The following is a 15,832-nucleotide window of genomic DNA, read 5'->3' on the forward strand; positions in this document are numbered from 1 at the left end:
CTTCAAGGAGAACTACAAAACACTGCTCAGTGAAATAAAAGAGGACACAAACAAATGGAAGAACATACCATGCTCATGGATAGGAAGAATCAATATCATGAAAATGGCCATACTGCCCAAGGTAATTTATAGATTCAATGCCATCCCCATCAAGCTACCAATGAGTTTTTCACAGAATTGGAAAAAACTGCTTTAAAATTCATATGGAACCAAAAAAGAGCCCACATTGCCAAGAGAATCCTAAGTCAAAAGAACAAAGCTGGAGGCATCATGCTACCTGACTTCAAACTATACTACAAGGCTACAGTAACCAAAACAGCATGGTACTGGTACCAAAACAGAGATATAGACCAATGGAACAGAACAGAGTCCTCAGAAATAATACCACACATCTATAGCCATCTGATCTTTGACAAACCTGACAAAAACAAGAAATGGGGAAAGGATTCCCTATTTATTAAATGGTGCTGTGAAAATTGGCTAGCCATAAGTAGAAAGCTGAAACTGGATTCTTTCCTTACTCCTTATACGAAAATTAATTCAAGATGGATTAGAGACTTAAATGTTAGACCTAATACCATAAAAACCCTAGAGGAAAACCTAGGTAGTACCATTCAGGACATAGGCATGGGCAAAGACTTCATGTCTAAAACACCAAAAGCAACGGCAACAAAAGCCAAAATTGACAAATGGGATCTAATTAAACTAAAGAGCTTCTGCACTGCAAAAGAAACTACCATCAGAGTGAACAGGCAACCTACAGAATGGGAGAAAATTTTTGCAATCTACTCATCTGACAAAGGGCTAATATCCAGAACCTACAAATAACTCAAACAAATTTACAAGAAAAAAACAAACAACCCCATCAAAAAGTGGGCAAAGGATATGAACAGACATTTCTCAAAAGAAGACATTCGTACAGCCAACAGACACATGAACAAATGCTCATCATCACTCACCATCAGAGAAATGCAAATCAAAACCACAATGAGATACCATCTCACACCAGTTAGAATGGCAATCATTAAAAAGTCAGGAAACAACAGGTGCTGGAGAGGATGTGGAGAAATAGGAACACTTTTACACTGTTGGTGGGATTGTAAACTCGTTCAACCATTATGGAAAACAGTATGGCGATTCCTCAAGGATCTAGAACTAGAAGCATCATGTGACCCAGCCATCCCATTACTGGGTATACACCCAAAGGATTATAAATCATGCTGCTATAAAGACACATGCACATGTGTGTTTATTGTGGCATTATTCACAATAGCAAAGACTTGGACTCAACCCAAATGTCCATCAGTGACAGACTGGATTAAGAAAATGTGGCACATATACACCATAGAATACTATGCAGCCATAAAAAAGGATGAGTTTGTGTCCTTTGTAGGGACATGGATGCAGCTGGAAACCATCATTCTCAGCAAACTATCGCAAGAACAGAAAACAAAACACTGCATGTTCTCACTCATAGGTGGGAACTGAACAATGAGATCACTTGGACTCGGGAAGGGGAACATCACACACCAGAGCTTATCATGGGGGGGGGGGGGAGGGGGAAGGATTGCATTGGGAGTTATTCCTGATATAAATGACAAGTTGATGGGTACTGAAGATTTGATGGGTGCAGCACACCAACATGGCACAAGTATACATATGTAACAAACCTGCACATTATGCACATGTACCCTAGAACTTAAAGTATAATAATAATTAAAAAAAAAAGAAAGAAAGAAAATCCAGGCCAGGCATGATGGTTCATGCCTGTAATCTCAGCACTTTGGGAGGCCGAGGCAGGTGGATCACCTGAGGTCAGGAGTTTGAGACCAGCCTGGCCAATATAGTAAAACCTCATCTCTACAAAAAATACAAATAATTGGCTAGGCATGGTAGTGCATGCCTGTAATCCCAGCTAGTTGGGAGGCTGAGGCAGGAGAATTGCTTAAACTCCTGAGGCAGAGGTTGTAGTGAGCTGAGATCCACTACTGTACTCCAGCCTCAACAATAGAGACTTTGTCTCAAAAATAAAAAAATCCAGTTATTCACCTTTGAATTGATTCCATAGGAGTTCTATATCTTAAATGCTCCTTTATTGTATAGAGCAAAATAATGACAAAGTCAAGAGATTAAGAGTAATACTCAAAATTTAACAATGTACAGGCATAGATAAAAATAAATAAATAAGTCTTCCAGTAGATTTTAAAGTCAACTATTTACTAATTGGAAGTTTACTCTGATCTGCCCTGATTCTTCTCATTCACCCTATAGCCACCCATACTGTTTCTGCCATGATCGACAATAAATTTTCTAAAATAGACAAGACCATTTAACTTGGTTTTATTCTCCTGATGTTGTGATTTTGTTTTGTAGGATAATAAGAGAAATTTATTAGGAAGAGATCAGCCAGAGTCCTTTTTACATTGCCTTACCATGACCATCTTCCAATAAGCTAACGCTGTATTCAGTGCTCAGGCCCTATTGCTTGTGGAAATTGCCCTAAGAGAACTACATCTAGGATCAGATCGGGTCAATAGGCAGAAGAATTGGTCTCAATGTTGGTGAAGTTCAGTGCAATTTATGCTGCAGTGCCAAATTTGTGGAGATAAATTAGTCTATTAGCCACTAGTGATAAGGCTGATTGATGAACAGCAAAAGTGAAAATAATGCATTTACTTTTGAATTCGGTAAGAGCAAAGACAAAATGACCTAACTCTTATCAGCGGTTTTGTCACAAATCGATCACTAGCTCATCATATGCCACTATCTTCTCAATACACGCCTTACACAAAAAACTACCACTAATATAACGTGCTGTCCCCTGAGACTACATACAGACTGGAAAAGAAAACTTTTTATTTCCAAAAGACATGATTGTGTACTTACAAAAATCCAAAGGATATAAGCAAAGGAGTAGAATTAGTGAGGTTTAATTTAGTAAGGTCACTGGAGACAATATCAATATACAAAACTCAATTGCATTTTATCTACTAGCATGAAATAAATAGAACATATAATTTAACGCCATTTAACAATAATATTAATACATACATTAACTAACTATATGTGATACTTATTTAAACATTCTACATACTGCATCTATATCTATATATCTTACCTAGGAATAAAGCGTAGCATATATATTTGGCTGAAGAGATTCAGCCAAATTAGAATAAACAGACATAGATGAGTGTAGGGAGAGAGAGAAATGTGAATGTGGCAAAATGTTAACTGGTGAATTTAGGTAAAAGATACACAGCAATTATCATGCCCTTCTTTTGAGATTTGGGTAGCTTTGAAATTTTCAAAATAAAACGTCAGAGGAAACGTTAGTAAACTTAAGGTTTAAGGAGTTAAATAACTTGCTACACTTCACAAAACAATTGGAAGGACCAGAAATACCCCCCAGCTCCTCCCATTTGACATTCTTCTCAAGGTTCTTTTCACCTTGCTTTTCAATTAGGCCTTCCTTCCAGAATGCAGCTGAGTGAGGAGTGTCAGTCCTAGAATCAGATCTTCGTATTTCCGTTGTTGCTATTTAAATAGTGGCATGCATTTATTTTATTTTTGTGGTATAGTCTAACCTTTTGTCCTTGGCATTTATTAGCTATTGCTGTTCCTCCAGGGCTCAATCATCTTTTTTATAAGCATAATTGTGTTGTCCACAGTTGAATTTGAGCCTGTTTCCCAAATGTATTACTCTTATCAGTTTCATCCAGAAACTGGAAGGCGGAGGCACCCTGGCAAGTCACAGAGCTCTGCCAGGCACCACTTCACTGTGCTGCAGCGGGTGAAATTCAGGGTCTGATAACATATATTTGATATTACCCTCTAGTACTTACGCTCCAGCAATACATAACATTTCCAGATTTTTAATTAAGTAAACCTCTTAGCAAGCTCTGTTTAATACAAAAATGCCAACTCTTTTTGAGAAAACCCTCTCTTTTACGATATAGAAGCAATGTGGTTGGCATTTTTTTAAATTGTAAGAAAACAATGGAGTTTCTATGCAATTTACTATAAAGGCAACCCAAGGAAATAGAATCACCAGATGCTTGATTTCGCTTTGTGATGCCATGTTGGTATAAGAGCCATATGGTCAAAATTTTTAATATTCTTCATGAAAATTTTAACTTTATTTTTAAAAAATGTGTCCTTATTTCTTTTGCTTTTACAATAAATTAGTAAAGACCTTTGGGTCTTCACTTAACTAGTCTAACAGAAATTCCTCTGAAGTCTCAGGAGTGGTGTCTCATTGCTTAACTCATTTTCTCGACAGAAATCTCTCTCTCTTTCTCTCTCTGACTCTCACACACACACACACAAACACACACACACACACACACACCAACCACATGTACACACAACTTACTGTTTAAATGATCTACCATCTGTATTCCAGGGAAGTACTCTTCTGAGTGCTATCATGAGAAACCATATAGCCCAGCAGTTAACAGTTCAAACTGTGTGGAACCCTGACTCTGATCCTTTCTATCTGCCTCCATTTGGGTAAATTACGTTACAGCCAGGAACCTGAATTTCCTCATCTGTAAAATGAGGAAAGGAATATAGCATGAGAGAAAGGAATATAGATAATATATATAAAGCAACTGGTATAAAATGAGGCTTACAATTAACAGCATAATTACTATTTTATTATGGTTTTCTAATAAAAAATATTTAGAAACAAATTAATATTATCCATGGTTTCTGCCAAGTGAAGTAGATTATTCATCAATAATTAATGTTCATCAATAATTGTGTACTGTAACTCCAAAATGTGGCCAAACCCCAATAGATTTTATCAGTTTGTTACACTCCTTGAATTTTTTAAATGGCAACTATCTCTATTGAAAATATTTGAAAACATTTTATCATATTCACCATTTAATCAATGAATAAAATATTTGGTTATCTATCATATACATGTTTCAGTAGACAGTGGTGAAAGGTTTCATTGATGGTGCTATTCAACTATTGGACACCCCAGAAATACTCATTAGAAGATACTCAATAGGCTGGGCACGGTGTCTCATGCCTGTAATTTCAACACTTTGGGAGGCCAAGGCGGGTGGATCACGAGGTCGGGAGATTGAGACCATCCTGGCCAACATGGCAAAACCCCGTCTCTATTAAAAATACAAAAATTAGCCGGGTGTGGTGACAGGCACCTGTAATCCCAGCAACTCAGAAGGCTGAGGCAGGAGAATTGCTTGAACCTGGGAGGTGGAGGTTGCAGTGAGCCAAGATCGAGCCACTGCACTCCAGTCTGGGCAACAGAGCAAGGCTCTCTTTCAAAGAAAAAAACAATAATAATCAAATGCAGATCTTTGGGCCCATCCTGAGAAGTCCTAAATTAGGATCCCTGGGGAAGAGGGCTGGGAATTTGCATGTCCACAGGCACTCCAAGAAATGCTTTTGTAATTGCACTTTGATAATCATTGCTTTATTTTAAAACAAAGAATAAACCCTGCAGTCCTTACTTTCTTATGTTCTTACATCATCCCAAACAGAGACACTGTGATAAAAATATGTGTGTTCCGGCATCAGTTACTGGAAAGAAACCAGATGGGAGAAACACAAGTGTAAAGTTATGATCTCAACTCTAAAGTTAGAAGGGCTAGCTTGACCTGAATATGGTGAGTTCTGCCAAGTTGATAAAATTGCTAACTCTATCATGAGAATATTATGACAAGAAGACAAACACACCCACATGGGTCTAGCCTCACTGAACATTCTTAACTTTCAGTGTGTTCACTCAGTGGATTAATCTAAATGCAGCATAGGAAGATTTTACACCTTGAACCTCCGGTCGTCACCTCTCATAGGTCTCTTCTCCTTATAGCACTTACTATACATAGAGATTTTTTTTATTACAGACATATTACAGTTGGGTGTTGGCTACCTGACTGCCCCACAATGTCAGACCATCAGTTCTATCATAGCAGGGGCATGTGCATTTGGATCCAAATACAAAACCAGCCAACTGGTAGCCCACAATAGATAAAAGATACTGTTGAGTGAATAAAATAAATGCCTTTTAACTTGGAAACATTTATCGGTGCTTAACCCTAAAGTTGTCATTTCTTCTCTGTGTGATTTTTTTTCATTTAAAAACTATCATAAAACAGCATCTCTATATGATTCTAAAGTTTCTCTTTGTTTTAGAGTATCACAAATAAGAAGGCCTAGTAGCATACTGAGTAGAGCATGTGCTTTGCAGTTAGGAGGTTGTGAATTTTAATTTCATTTCTGTTGCTTTCTTGCCATGGGACTCATAGACAAGTTATTTAACCCCTCCTTCTCTCTATTTCTTCTTCTCATGAAGCTTTTCTAAACCAATAGAAAACAAATAAATTGGATAAATAAGAATCTCTTCCACGTTCAAAAGGTTATAAAAACATAGGCAGTGTAAAGAAGCAGCAGAATTTTCCCAGTTATAAGACATCTACAAGGTGTCATTCTTCTACTAGCTGTTCTTGATGCTCAGAATGATTTTCATGGTAAATTTCAATCCAACCAGCAAATAATTTTAGGAATCTTACAGATAAGCAATAAGTACTCACAGAGTGTTCAAATTCTTGAGTTTCTTGAAGGCGCTCCCTGGAATTTCTCTTATTCTGTTAAACCTCAAGTCTCTGGGAACATAAAAAGGTGAAGAACAATCACAATATGTTGACTGTGTTCTGCCATTATTTCCAGAAGCTTGAAAGTTAAATCTCCTTTTATGATCAAACATACAGTACTAAAGGACTAAATATAATTAAGACAGAACTAGTGCACATCATACACTAATCATTAGGGAGGTGCACTGTTTACAGAAAATTTTGCATCTCTGGGGCCATATGCTTGTCACAGGATGCCAGACAAATGTGGCTACTTATAGAGCTCTGCGAAGTGTTAAAGACAGTTACACCATTTATTTTAGGTTTTATTTGTATGCCAGTAAAACAAACTCTATACATGGCAGCATGTCAGTTGAGTACATTTAGTTTGGAAAATAATTGATGTATTAGATGTCACATATCGACTCAACACCACTGTTTGAATTTACCTAAAATTATTAATTACTTAATTTTTCTTCACAGTACAGGAATACAATGGCCTTCCATGAAGTATTAAATCAACAGAAGAATTAGTTTGAGAGAGACGTTACTCCACAACCAACATTCTCTTTCATGAATTCACATCTTTTTTATTCAGCATGTGAATAATTGAGTGTCAACTACGTGCCACCTATCATGTTAAGTAATAAGGATGCAAAGATAAGCAAGATAGGATCCCTGCTACTGAGCCAGATAGTTCAGTGGGGGGATGACAAGGAAGTTATTACACGACTAGGATGTATAGTGTTTGTGATGCAACAGAGGATCAAACAAATGCCATGCACACTTCGAAGGCTTAGGGACTGCTCTGCCTCAAGCCCCTCTATCATTTGGAGAATGAGTCTCCCCACTCCATGTCATTATGGTAAAGACGTCAAGCAGGGGCCTCTTCCTGCCCAGAACAGGGTGGTTAACTGGGGGCAGCATCTCCACGGACATACTGTTACTTCCATGGGGAACATATGACCCAAGCAAGGCCAGCAGGAGGTGTTTTTAAGCATTGACGTGGCTGCTGAATAAAACAGTCATGTTCTGTCTCTGGGGTTCAGAGCTCTAAGGAAAATGAGCATCTAGGGCCACTAACTCATATTGTCCACACTAGAAAGCGCCAGCCTAGGAATAAAGCCCAGGAAACACATAGGGTCAAAATAGCAAATGAAAGAAACAAAACCCTGGACCCAGGATTGCCTGAGACCAAATTTACTCCTTGACTTTCCAGATCCCGGACACCAGGAACTGTCATTTTGATAAACTAATTTGAGCTGAATTTCTATCTCTAATGCAAGGAGTATAGAACAAAGATGAAGTAATTTGCTTGGGAATGTTAGGACCAAGGAGAAGTATATCAGGGAAATTTTATAGGATGCTAGAATGGCAGTAATAGAATAAAATGAAAACAAAAAAACTGTCTTTACTTCCCTTCAATTAATTTCTCAAAACAAAACTCTTCACCACCATAAAAAGTTGTTCTATCGTAGAATACTTGACTTACAAACTTTATAAGAGTACCTTAAAATCTATCATCTATCACTTTGTCTTTCTCTAGACTTTGCCAAAATGAGCAAAATTTTATAGGAGCTATTATTTTCAATTAAAGTTATTAAATAACTCAGTGACTATACCTCCTTGCTAAATGGAATGCACTGCATATATGTCATGCATTGCTGTTTAGTATGTCTATACTCTATTGGTAAAAGAAACTGTAAGTTATATGAGATCCTCCCTATAAACATGTAAGACATTAAGTTATATAGACCCAAATACCCTGGAAACCACTGCTTTCTCTTAAAAACAGAAGCTAAAAATTAATAGTTATAGAAAGGGCTTTCCTCTTGCATTAAACAATAGTCCTAATAATTCTCCCAAAATAGGATTCCAACAATACAAGAAGGAAGCAAATATAAAAAGATAAACCATTTTCCTTATTTTAGGCTTTGACATTTCTGAAAAATTCAGAAAAGTACAAATGAGAAAATAATAATCCTTACTGTCTACATCCAGAATTAACTACTATTAATATTTATATCTTGATATAGTTGCTTCTACTCATAATTTCACGTGTGTATTTTTACTACATAAATTATATATAAAAACACATTGTAGATAAAATGAACATCTTTTAAGCACCATCTTAATTTTAGCTTTGTCTCCCACACCAGATATAACCACTCATGTATTTGACAGTCCTCTTCAGACATACATTTCTATGTATGTGGATAAATATAAGATGAAATGTAAACACATACAGATACTTCTTGACTTATGATGGGGTTATGTCCTTATAAATCCACTGTAAGTTGAAAACATTACAAGTCAAAAATGCATTTAATACAACCGAACTACCAACATCATAGCTTAGCCTAGCCTACCTTAAACGTGCTCAGAACACTTGCATTAGCCTGCAGTTGGGCAAAATTATCTAACACATACCCTATTTTATAATAAATGTTGACTATCTCATGCAGTTTACTCACTATTGTACATTACATCAAAATTGCAACCATTTAACAACATGGTAAAGTCAAAAATCATAAATTGCACCATTGTAAGTCAAAAACTGTCTATATATGAAAATAAACCTAATATATGGGCAAATTTAAAATATTTTGTGCTTTTAAATTTACAAAAAAGCGCTATCAAATGTTATATGGTTGTTAAAACTTCCCTCTTCCCTTCCACTACATATTTTCTATGTTATTCCTTGTCTAGACATGAAGGACTAGGTATTTTTGTCTAACTTCTCCACAGTACTCCACAATGCAGACAGACTACACAGTTCCTTTATAGATTCCTTTACTGACAGACATTTTGGTTGTTTCCAAATTTTTGCAACATTATTTACTAACAATATTGCAATAAATATGTATGCATGTCTCCTTGTACCCTTGAAAAAAAGTTTGTCTATGCTAAATATTTGGAATTGGGATTGCTAGGTTATAGGGTAGGTACATCTTCAGTTGTACGAAATGATGCCATTGCAAATTTTGTTTTCAGTTACATCCATTATAACGGTAATATAACTGAAAATAATGTGAAAAGATGCTTGAACTCATCACCAAATTACATAGTTAAACTTATCACTGGATTGATTTGAAAGCCAAGGTGCTATATGTATCTGTTATCAGAATTTCCTTCTTGTTTTTCTCCACAAGTAAGCAGACATAAGCTTTTCTCCCACAGAGACAGTCTTGCTCGTAAGCTGGTGCCATAGCAAGGTCTCCAGGGTACCCAGGCTCACCCAGTGGACTGTAAGACTCTGCCCACTGACTTTGGCCATGCCCTGTTCTCACCACTGAGGCATGCTCAGGGACTCTCTTCCTGAGAAGCAGAGTGTGGACTGAGCTGGGTGCAGTAGCTCATGCCTATAATCCCAGCACTTTGGGAGGCTGAGGCAGGACGACCTCTTGAGCCCAGGAGTTCAAGATCAGCCTGGGCAACATGGCAAGTCCCCATCTCTACAAAAAATACAAAGATTAGCCAGGCACGGTGGTGCACACCTGTGGTTGCAGCTACTCAAGAGGTTGAGGTGGGAAGATTACCTGAGCCCAGGAGGTCAAAGGTATAATGAGCCATGATCACACCACCGCACTCCAGCCTGGGCCACAGAGTGAGACCCTATCTCAAAAAAAAAAAAAAAAATGGTTGGACTCCCAAAGATTTTCTCCAGATTGACTTAAATTCCAATAAGTCATATTCAAATATAAGTTGTAAGATAAATGTGATCCTCTTGAAATACTATGTGTAGGTGAGACTGAATGCAAAATGTTGTTAAGAGATAAAATCAAAAGTCTGAACTTGAGCCCCTTCCTGAGGAGACCCAGGCCACACAGCTCATCCAGCGAGGTGTGGGGCCTCCTGCTAATCCCTGGGTTGAACACAGTCTCCAGATTTGTTGTGAGTAGATGCTTGGCTATCATAGCTAAGAATCTCATGCTCGGAGAGCAAAACAAATGAGCTGAGACGCTCAGAGAATGCTGTCTTACCAGGCTGATTTCTGTTCGCGTGTTGTACTTGTTTCTCTGAAATCTGAGAAATATTCTTTCTGGCAGAAAGCCTGTCTTCCCGAGAAAAAGATCAACCAGCTCTGTACCTGAGCCAAAAGCATTCCTATTGAAGGTAAGGATGCAATTAAGTCACCGGAATGGCACAAGCCTGCCACCGCAGAAAGAGAGGCAAGCAGGTTCCCGTCTCCCTGAGCTACCATGAAGGGCAGGAGGGAGAAGGTGATTCCTAAAAGCTGGGCTGTTATTTTATTGGGAGACACGCACTCCTGTGCACTGCTGCCCGCAGCCCACTTTTGGCATCAGAGTGAGGGCAGACTCCGCTCCCTGTAGCCAGACCCTCTGTCAGTCACTCCGATCAGCCCCACTCCAGCTCCCACCACAACGCCTCCCTTAGGCGATGCCCTTTGTGACTGCTCCTCATCCAGCATATCAGAACGGTGCTGGGACACTGTCGGGACACTGCCACGCTGCCCGGCCTTGGAGTCAGGGGAAGAATCAAGGAGATTTTTCCACACCTCTCCCTGTTGCTCTAAAACAAGCCTTCTTCATCATTTCATTTGACAGCCCTGTCATTGTAGAAATTGGAAATACATTTTCCAGGCTTGAGACGATCGTCTGGAGGACACCCTCTGTCTTGACTGATTCCCAGTCATATCCCCAGCTGAGGAAGGCTCCTGAATTTTCTCGAATCTCTAGTGCACTTGCTGCCTTCCAGTTGCCTCACAGCCAGGGCTTGAGGCCATCTTCTGCTGTTGTTTGCTGGCCCAGTATTAGCCTGCTGTAGTGGTTAATTTTATGGATCAACTTGGCTAGGCCATCGCACCCATGGAACTCAGCTTTTGGCCAAACACCAATCTAGATGTTGCTCTGAAGGTATTTTTTACAATATGATTAATATTTAAATCAGTAAGCTTTGAGTAAAGCATATCACGCTCCACAATGTGGTTGAACCTCATCCAATCAGTTGAAGGCCTTAAGAGGAAAGCCCCGGGTCCCCTGAGGAAGAGGGAAGCTGCCCCCAGACTGCCTTGGACTTGAGCTGCAACATCGGCTCTTCCCTGGGTCCCCAGCCTGCCAACTGCCCTGAAGATATCAGAGCGGCCAGCCCCCACAATCGTGTGAGCCAATTCCTTAAAATCTCCTTCTCCATATACATACACACATCCCCTGTTCCCTGGTGGGCAGGTGTTGGTCTGGCAAAGTCTGTAAGGAGACCACAGTGTGAGGAAAGCCAGAAAGGAAGGGCAGACCTTGCAGGAATCTTGTCTGCAGTTAGTGTGAGGCAGGTGGCAGTGGGGTGATTTTTTTGTTTCTTTCTTTGGTACGTTTGATACTTATCTACAGATCTCCAACAATAGCTAAAGCACTTATACATAAATAGGAATACTATAAAGGTTTCAAAGAAGACACTCAAACAACTTTATAAAAGTTCTTCCATCTAGCATCTTCACTTTGCTCCTCAGTGAAATTCCCAGCCCACATCTACACTATTTTCCAGAAAACGATTTCATTCCCCGTCAAGCTCGTGGATTAGACCAAGGAGAGCTGAGACTTGCTCTGCTAAAGTGCTTGTTCACAAAGTCGCTGGGATCAGAAAATCAATTACAATTGACCTTCCTTATTTTCGGGTCTGCAGATTCAGTGGACTGCAGATCAAAAATATTTAGAAGAAGCAATAAAAAATAAAAATATGGCCAGGCGTAGTGGCTCATACCTGTAATCCCGGCACTTTGGGAGGCTGAGGCAGGCAGATCACAAAGTCAGGAGTTCGAGCCCAACCTGACCAATATGGTGAAACCCAGTATCTAATAAAAATACAAAAATTAGCCGGGCATGGTGGCAGACACCTGTAGCCCCAGCTACTTGGGAGGCTGGGGCAGGAGAATCTCTTGAACTCGGGAGGTGGAGGTTGCAGTGAGCTGAGATCGTGCCACTGCACTCCAGCCTGGGTGAAAGAGCGAGACTCCATCTCAAAAAATAAAATAAACAAATAAAAATAAAAAAAAACAATAAAAATACAAACTTTAAAAAATACAGAATCATAACTATTTGCATAGCACTTACATTGTATTAGGTATCATAAGTAATCTAGAGATGATTGAAAGTATGGGGGAGAATGTGCATAGTTTATAAGCAAATACTACAGCATTTTCAATCAGAAACTTGAACAGCTGCGAATTTTGATATCCTGGGGGTTCCTGGGACCAATCCCCCTCAGATATCAAAAGAACAAGTGTACTTTTTGGGTCTTACTGTTGAGCACTGTCAGGCACTCATGGGAAGTTAAAATAGGTCAGCAGCAAGGGAGCACACATATGTATAAACATAAAAACTAAGGGGTGCACATTTCATCAACATCCCAGTTTTTAGAAACAACCAGTACTACTTTTATAAACTTGAAAGACTTGATCTTTTTTAAACGAAGCTGGCTTGCCGATCAGTCAGCCCAGCCTTTGACTTTACCTAAGAGAAAGCCAAAAGGGAAGTGGAGAGAACAGGAAGGCACTCCCATACTCATCCTAGCTGAAGTTCCAGACACTGTTTCAAGACAGGTGTTAACATGATGATTTTAGAACTGAAGTTAAGACTCAGAACATCAGATTCCCCTCAAAGCAAAGCCAGTGGCCATGGGAAATGACCCTTAAGTGTGTCTGCTGATGCAGCAGGCACTCCCTCACTGCCTCCATTGCCCCGCCTGCACTTAAATGTGTTGTGAGGAAGCTGAGACCCCAGTGATGGACCAGCAGGTCCACCATTGGCCGACCACCAAGGGCCCGAGGCTGCACCAGAAACCCATCTCCTGATTTCCTTGTTAGTACAATTTCCACCTCATTATCCTAAACCGAGTTCCCACTTTTCTCAGGCAGGGCAATTAGTGTTCCATGTTAAATCCCTTCTCTTTGAGGGATTATGTGGTTAGAACTAACAAACACCCTTTATTTCCTCTAATGAACTGACAATGACCGAGTTAATGCAAGGTGTTAACCAGTTCAAGGCAAGTCAGCCTTGACAGGAGTATGAGGCCACCTTCTCCAGGTCATTAAAAGCATCCGAAAGTAAGGAGAGTACTGCAGTTTTGACGGTGGTATCCCTGTATGTGGGAATCCAGTGTAAACTGAGAAAACTCACAGAACAGTCCCTTCCAGATTTCTTCATCTGCTATGTCTAGTTCTTCCAGCAGGTGTCACTAAAAGGTAGCCCTCTCTTAACAGGACAGCGAGCTGGTTTCAAGAGCGATGAAGCGGCCAGACATGGTGGCTCACTGTGGGTGCTGTAATCCTAACACCATGGGAAGCCCGAGATGGGCAGATCACTTGAGATCAGGAGTTCAGGAGTTCATGACCAGCCTGGCCAAGGCAGTGAAACCCTGTCTCTACTAAAAATATAAAAATTAGCCGAACATGATGGCACATGCCTGTGATCTCAGCTACTTGGGAGGTTGAGGCAGGAGAATCACTTGAACCTGGGAAAGGGAGGTTGCAGTGAGCAGAGACTGCACCACTGCACTCCAGCCTGGGTGACAGAGCAAGACTTTCTCAAAAAAAAAAAAAAAAAAAAAAAAGAGAGAGAGAGAGAGAAATGAGGGGGTTTGATCTGTCCTGAACATTGCAGTGGGAGAAGGACTAGGCTACATCCGAAGAGCGTCACTGGGTCACATTCATTTGCGTGCGAAAATAGTTTCCAACTGCAAAGTCTAACTCTGAGGTCATCATATGCCGTGTAATATAAAGTAATGTCTTTCACTTGGAAATAAGAAGCTCTAAGTGAATTTTTACACAAAACTAAGGAATAACCTCTTCAATTGCTAACTTTGTCATTCCGGAGAAAGTGAGTTTAAAAGTAGTAAGATTTAACTTTTCAAATGAATTAACATAATTCAGTTTTAGGATCCTTGTTACATTATGCAATGATTTCCACTGTTTCTGTGCCCCACACACCATGTTAAATGCGGCTCCTCCAAATGCCTGTGTGCCTGGGAAGACAAACTGGCATTACTGGATCTCACTAGACAATACCAGCACATTTGCACATGAGCCAATAAACACAGCATGAAGACAGAAAATGATGGAATCACTGAGATCAGACTTGGTTATAGCTTTATCCGGCATTATATTTGCCTTGATTGTCCTTCCTGTCTCCTACTGCTCAGCTGCTGCTTGGCTCTGGGGGAGTCAGACACATTCTCCCAGCCTGGTTCTTGACCATTTATATAGCAACCTGGGACTTGGCAGGAGTGAGATGCGCTCCCAGGTGCTCTGTGGTCCCACTGTGGATGAAGCTGAGCCTGTCTGCATGGCTGTCACCCATCTTCACACCCTGGCCTCCCCCAGCCCTCCCAGTCACACTGAACCTGCTCATCACAGCCTGGTCATACTATTTTCCAGCTCTATGCAGGTGCACATATGGTTCCTCTTCCTGGAATGCCCGTGCCTTTCTTCTCTCCTTCCCACATCCGTGGTGAAGTCGAGGGCAGCACACCTCCCAGGGAGCACCCGCGCAGGAGATCAGGAGAAGCACAGTGGTGGCAGCTGCCCTGCCAGCTGCACCATCTGCTTGGGTGCCTCTTGCTGCTGATGCTAGGACTGGCTGCCACACTGGAATGTGGATTTCAAATTCACCCTTCCTTTCCTTAGAAAGACATTCCCTGACAACTGCGCTCTGGGAACCCCTGTGCTCCCCTAAGGCCTTTGCAATGGAGGCAGTTAGCGCAGTGGTTGGGAGTGCAGGCTTCAGCCAGGGAAGCGAACCTGCAGTGGGTCTCCCTGGCCACCCTTGAGCCCAGCGGCTTGGATAGGCCCACACACTCTCAGGACTCCTTATCTGAAAATGAGCATAATGATGCTCAGTACTAAACGTGAGGATTTATCCAGAGCATTTAGAATAGTGGCTAATAAGTGCTTGTAGTCATGACATGACCAATATCAATACAGACACTGCTTTTATAACATTTTAAACACCATGGTGTCATTGTCTCATAACTGTCTCTGTTCCCACCCAACACAGCCAAACTGAGAGCTCCTGAAGAGCAGGGAAATGTCTAACTATCTTCTTTATATGGAAAATAAAGCATAAATACTGACACAGAGTATAGAACCAAAATCATAGCAATAATAATATTGTTAGTGAATGAATCACTTATGGCTAATAATTGGAAAAATTCAAAGTATTCTTTCCTTCCAATTCAAAACCAATTGTTTAAAGAAAAGAAAACTCCAGTTAACA

At 40.2% G+C, this 15,832-nt stretch overlaps 1 protein-coding gene across 2 annotated transcripts in view; it reads right to left on the reverse strand.

Moving 5' to 3' along the window:
- The window catches only part of PXDNL (peroxidasin like), a 507,521-nt gene that overhangs the window by 333,381 nt on the left and 158,308 nt on the right, over positions 1-15,832 (reverse strand). For both annotated transcript variants that reach the window (XM_065519201.1, XM_045398234.2), the window contains exon 2: positions 6,567-6,638. In XM_065519201.1, the coding sequence (XP_065375273.1) occupies positions 6,567-6,638 (72 nt within the window). The remainder of the gene's footprint in view (positions 1-6,566; positions 6,639-15,832) is intronic.

This window comes from Macaca fascicularis, chromosome 8 (assembly GCF_037993035.2).
Source record: "Macaca fascicularis isolate 582-1 chromosome 8, T2T-MFA8v1.1".
Lineage (NCBI taxonomy): Eukaryota > Metazoa > Chordata > Mammalia > Primates > Cercopithecidae > Macaca > Macaca fascicularis.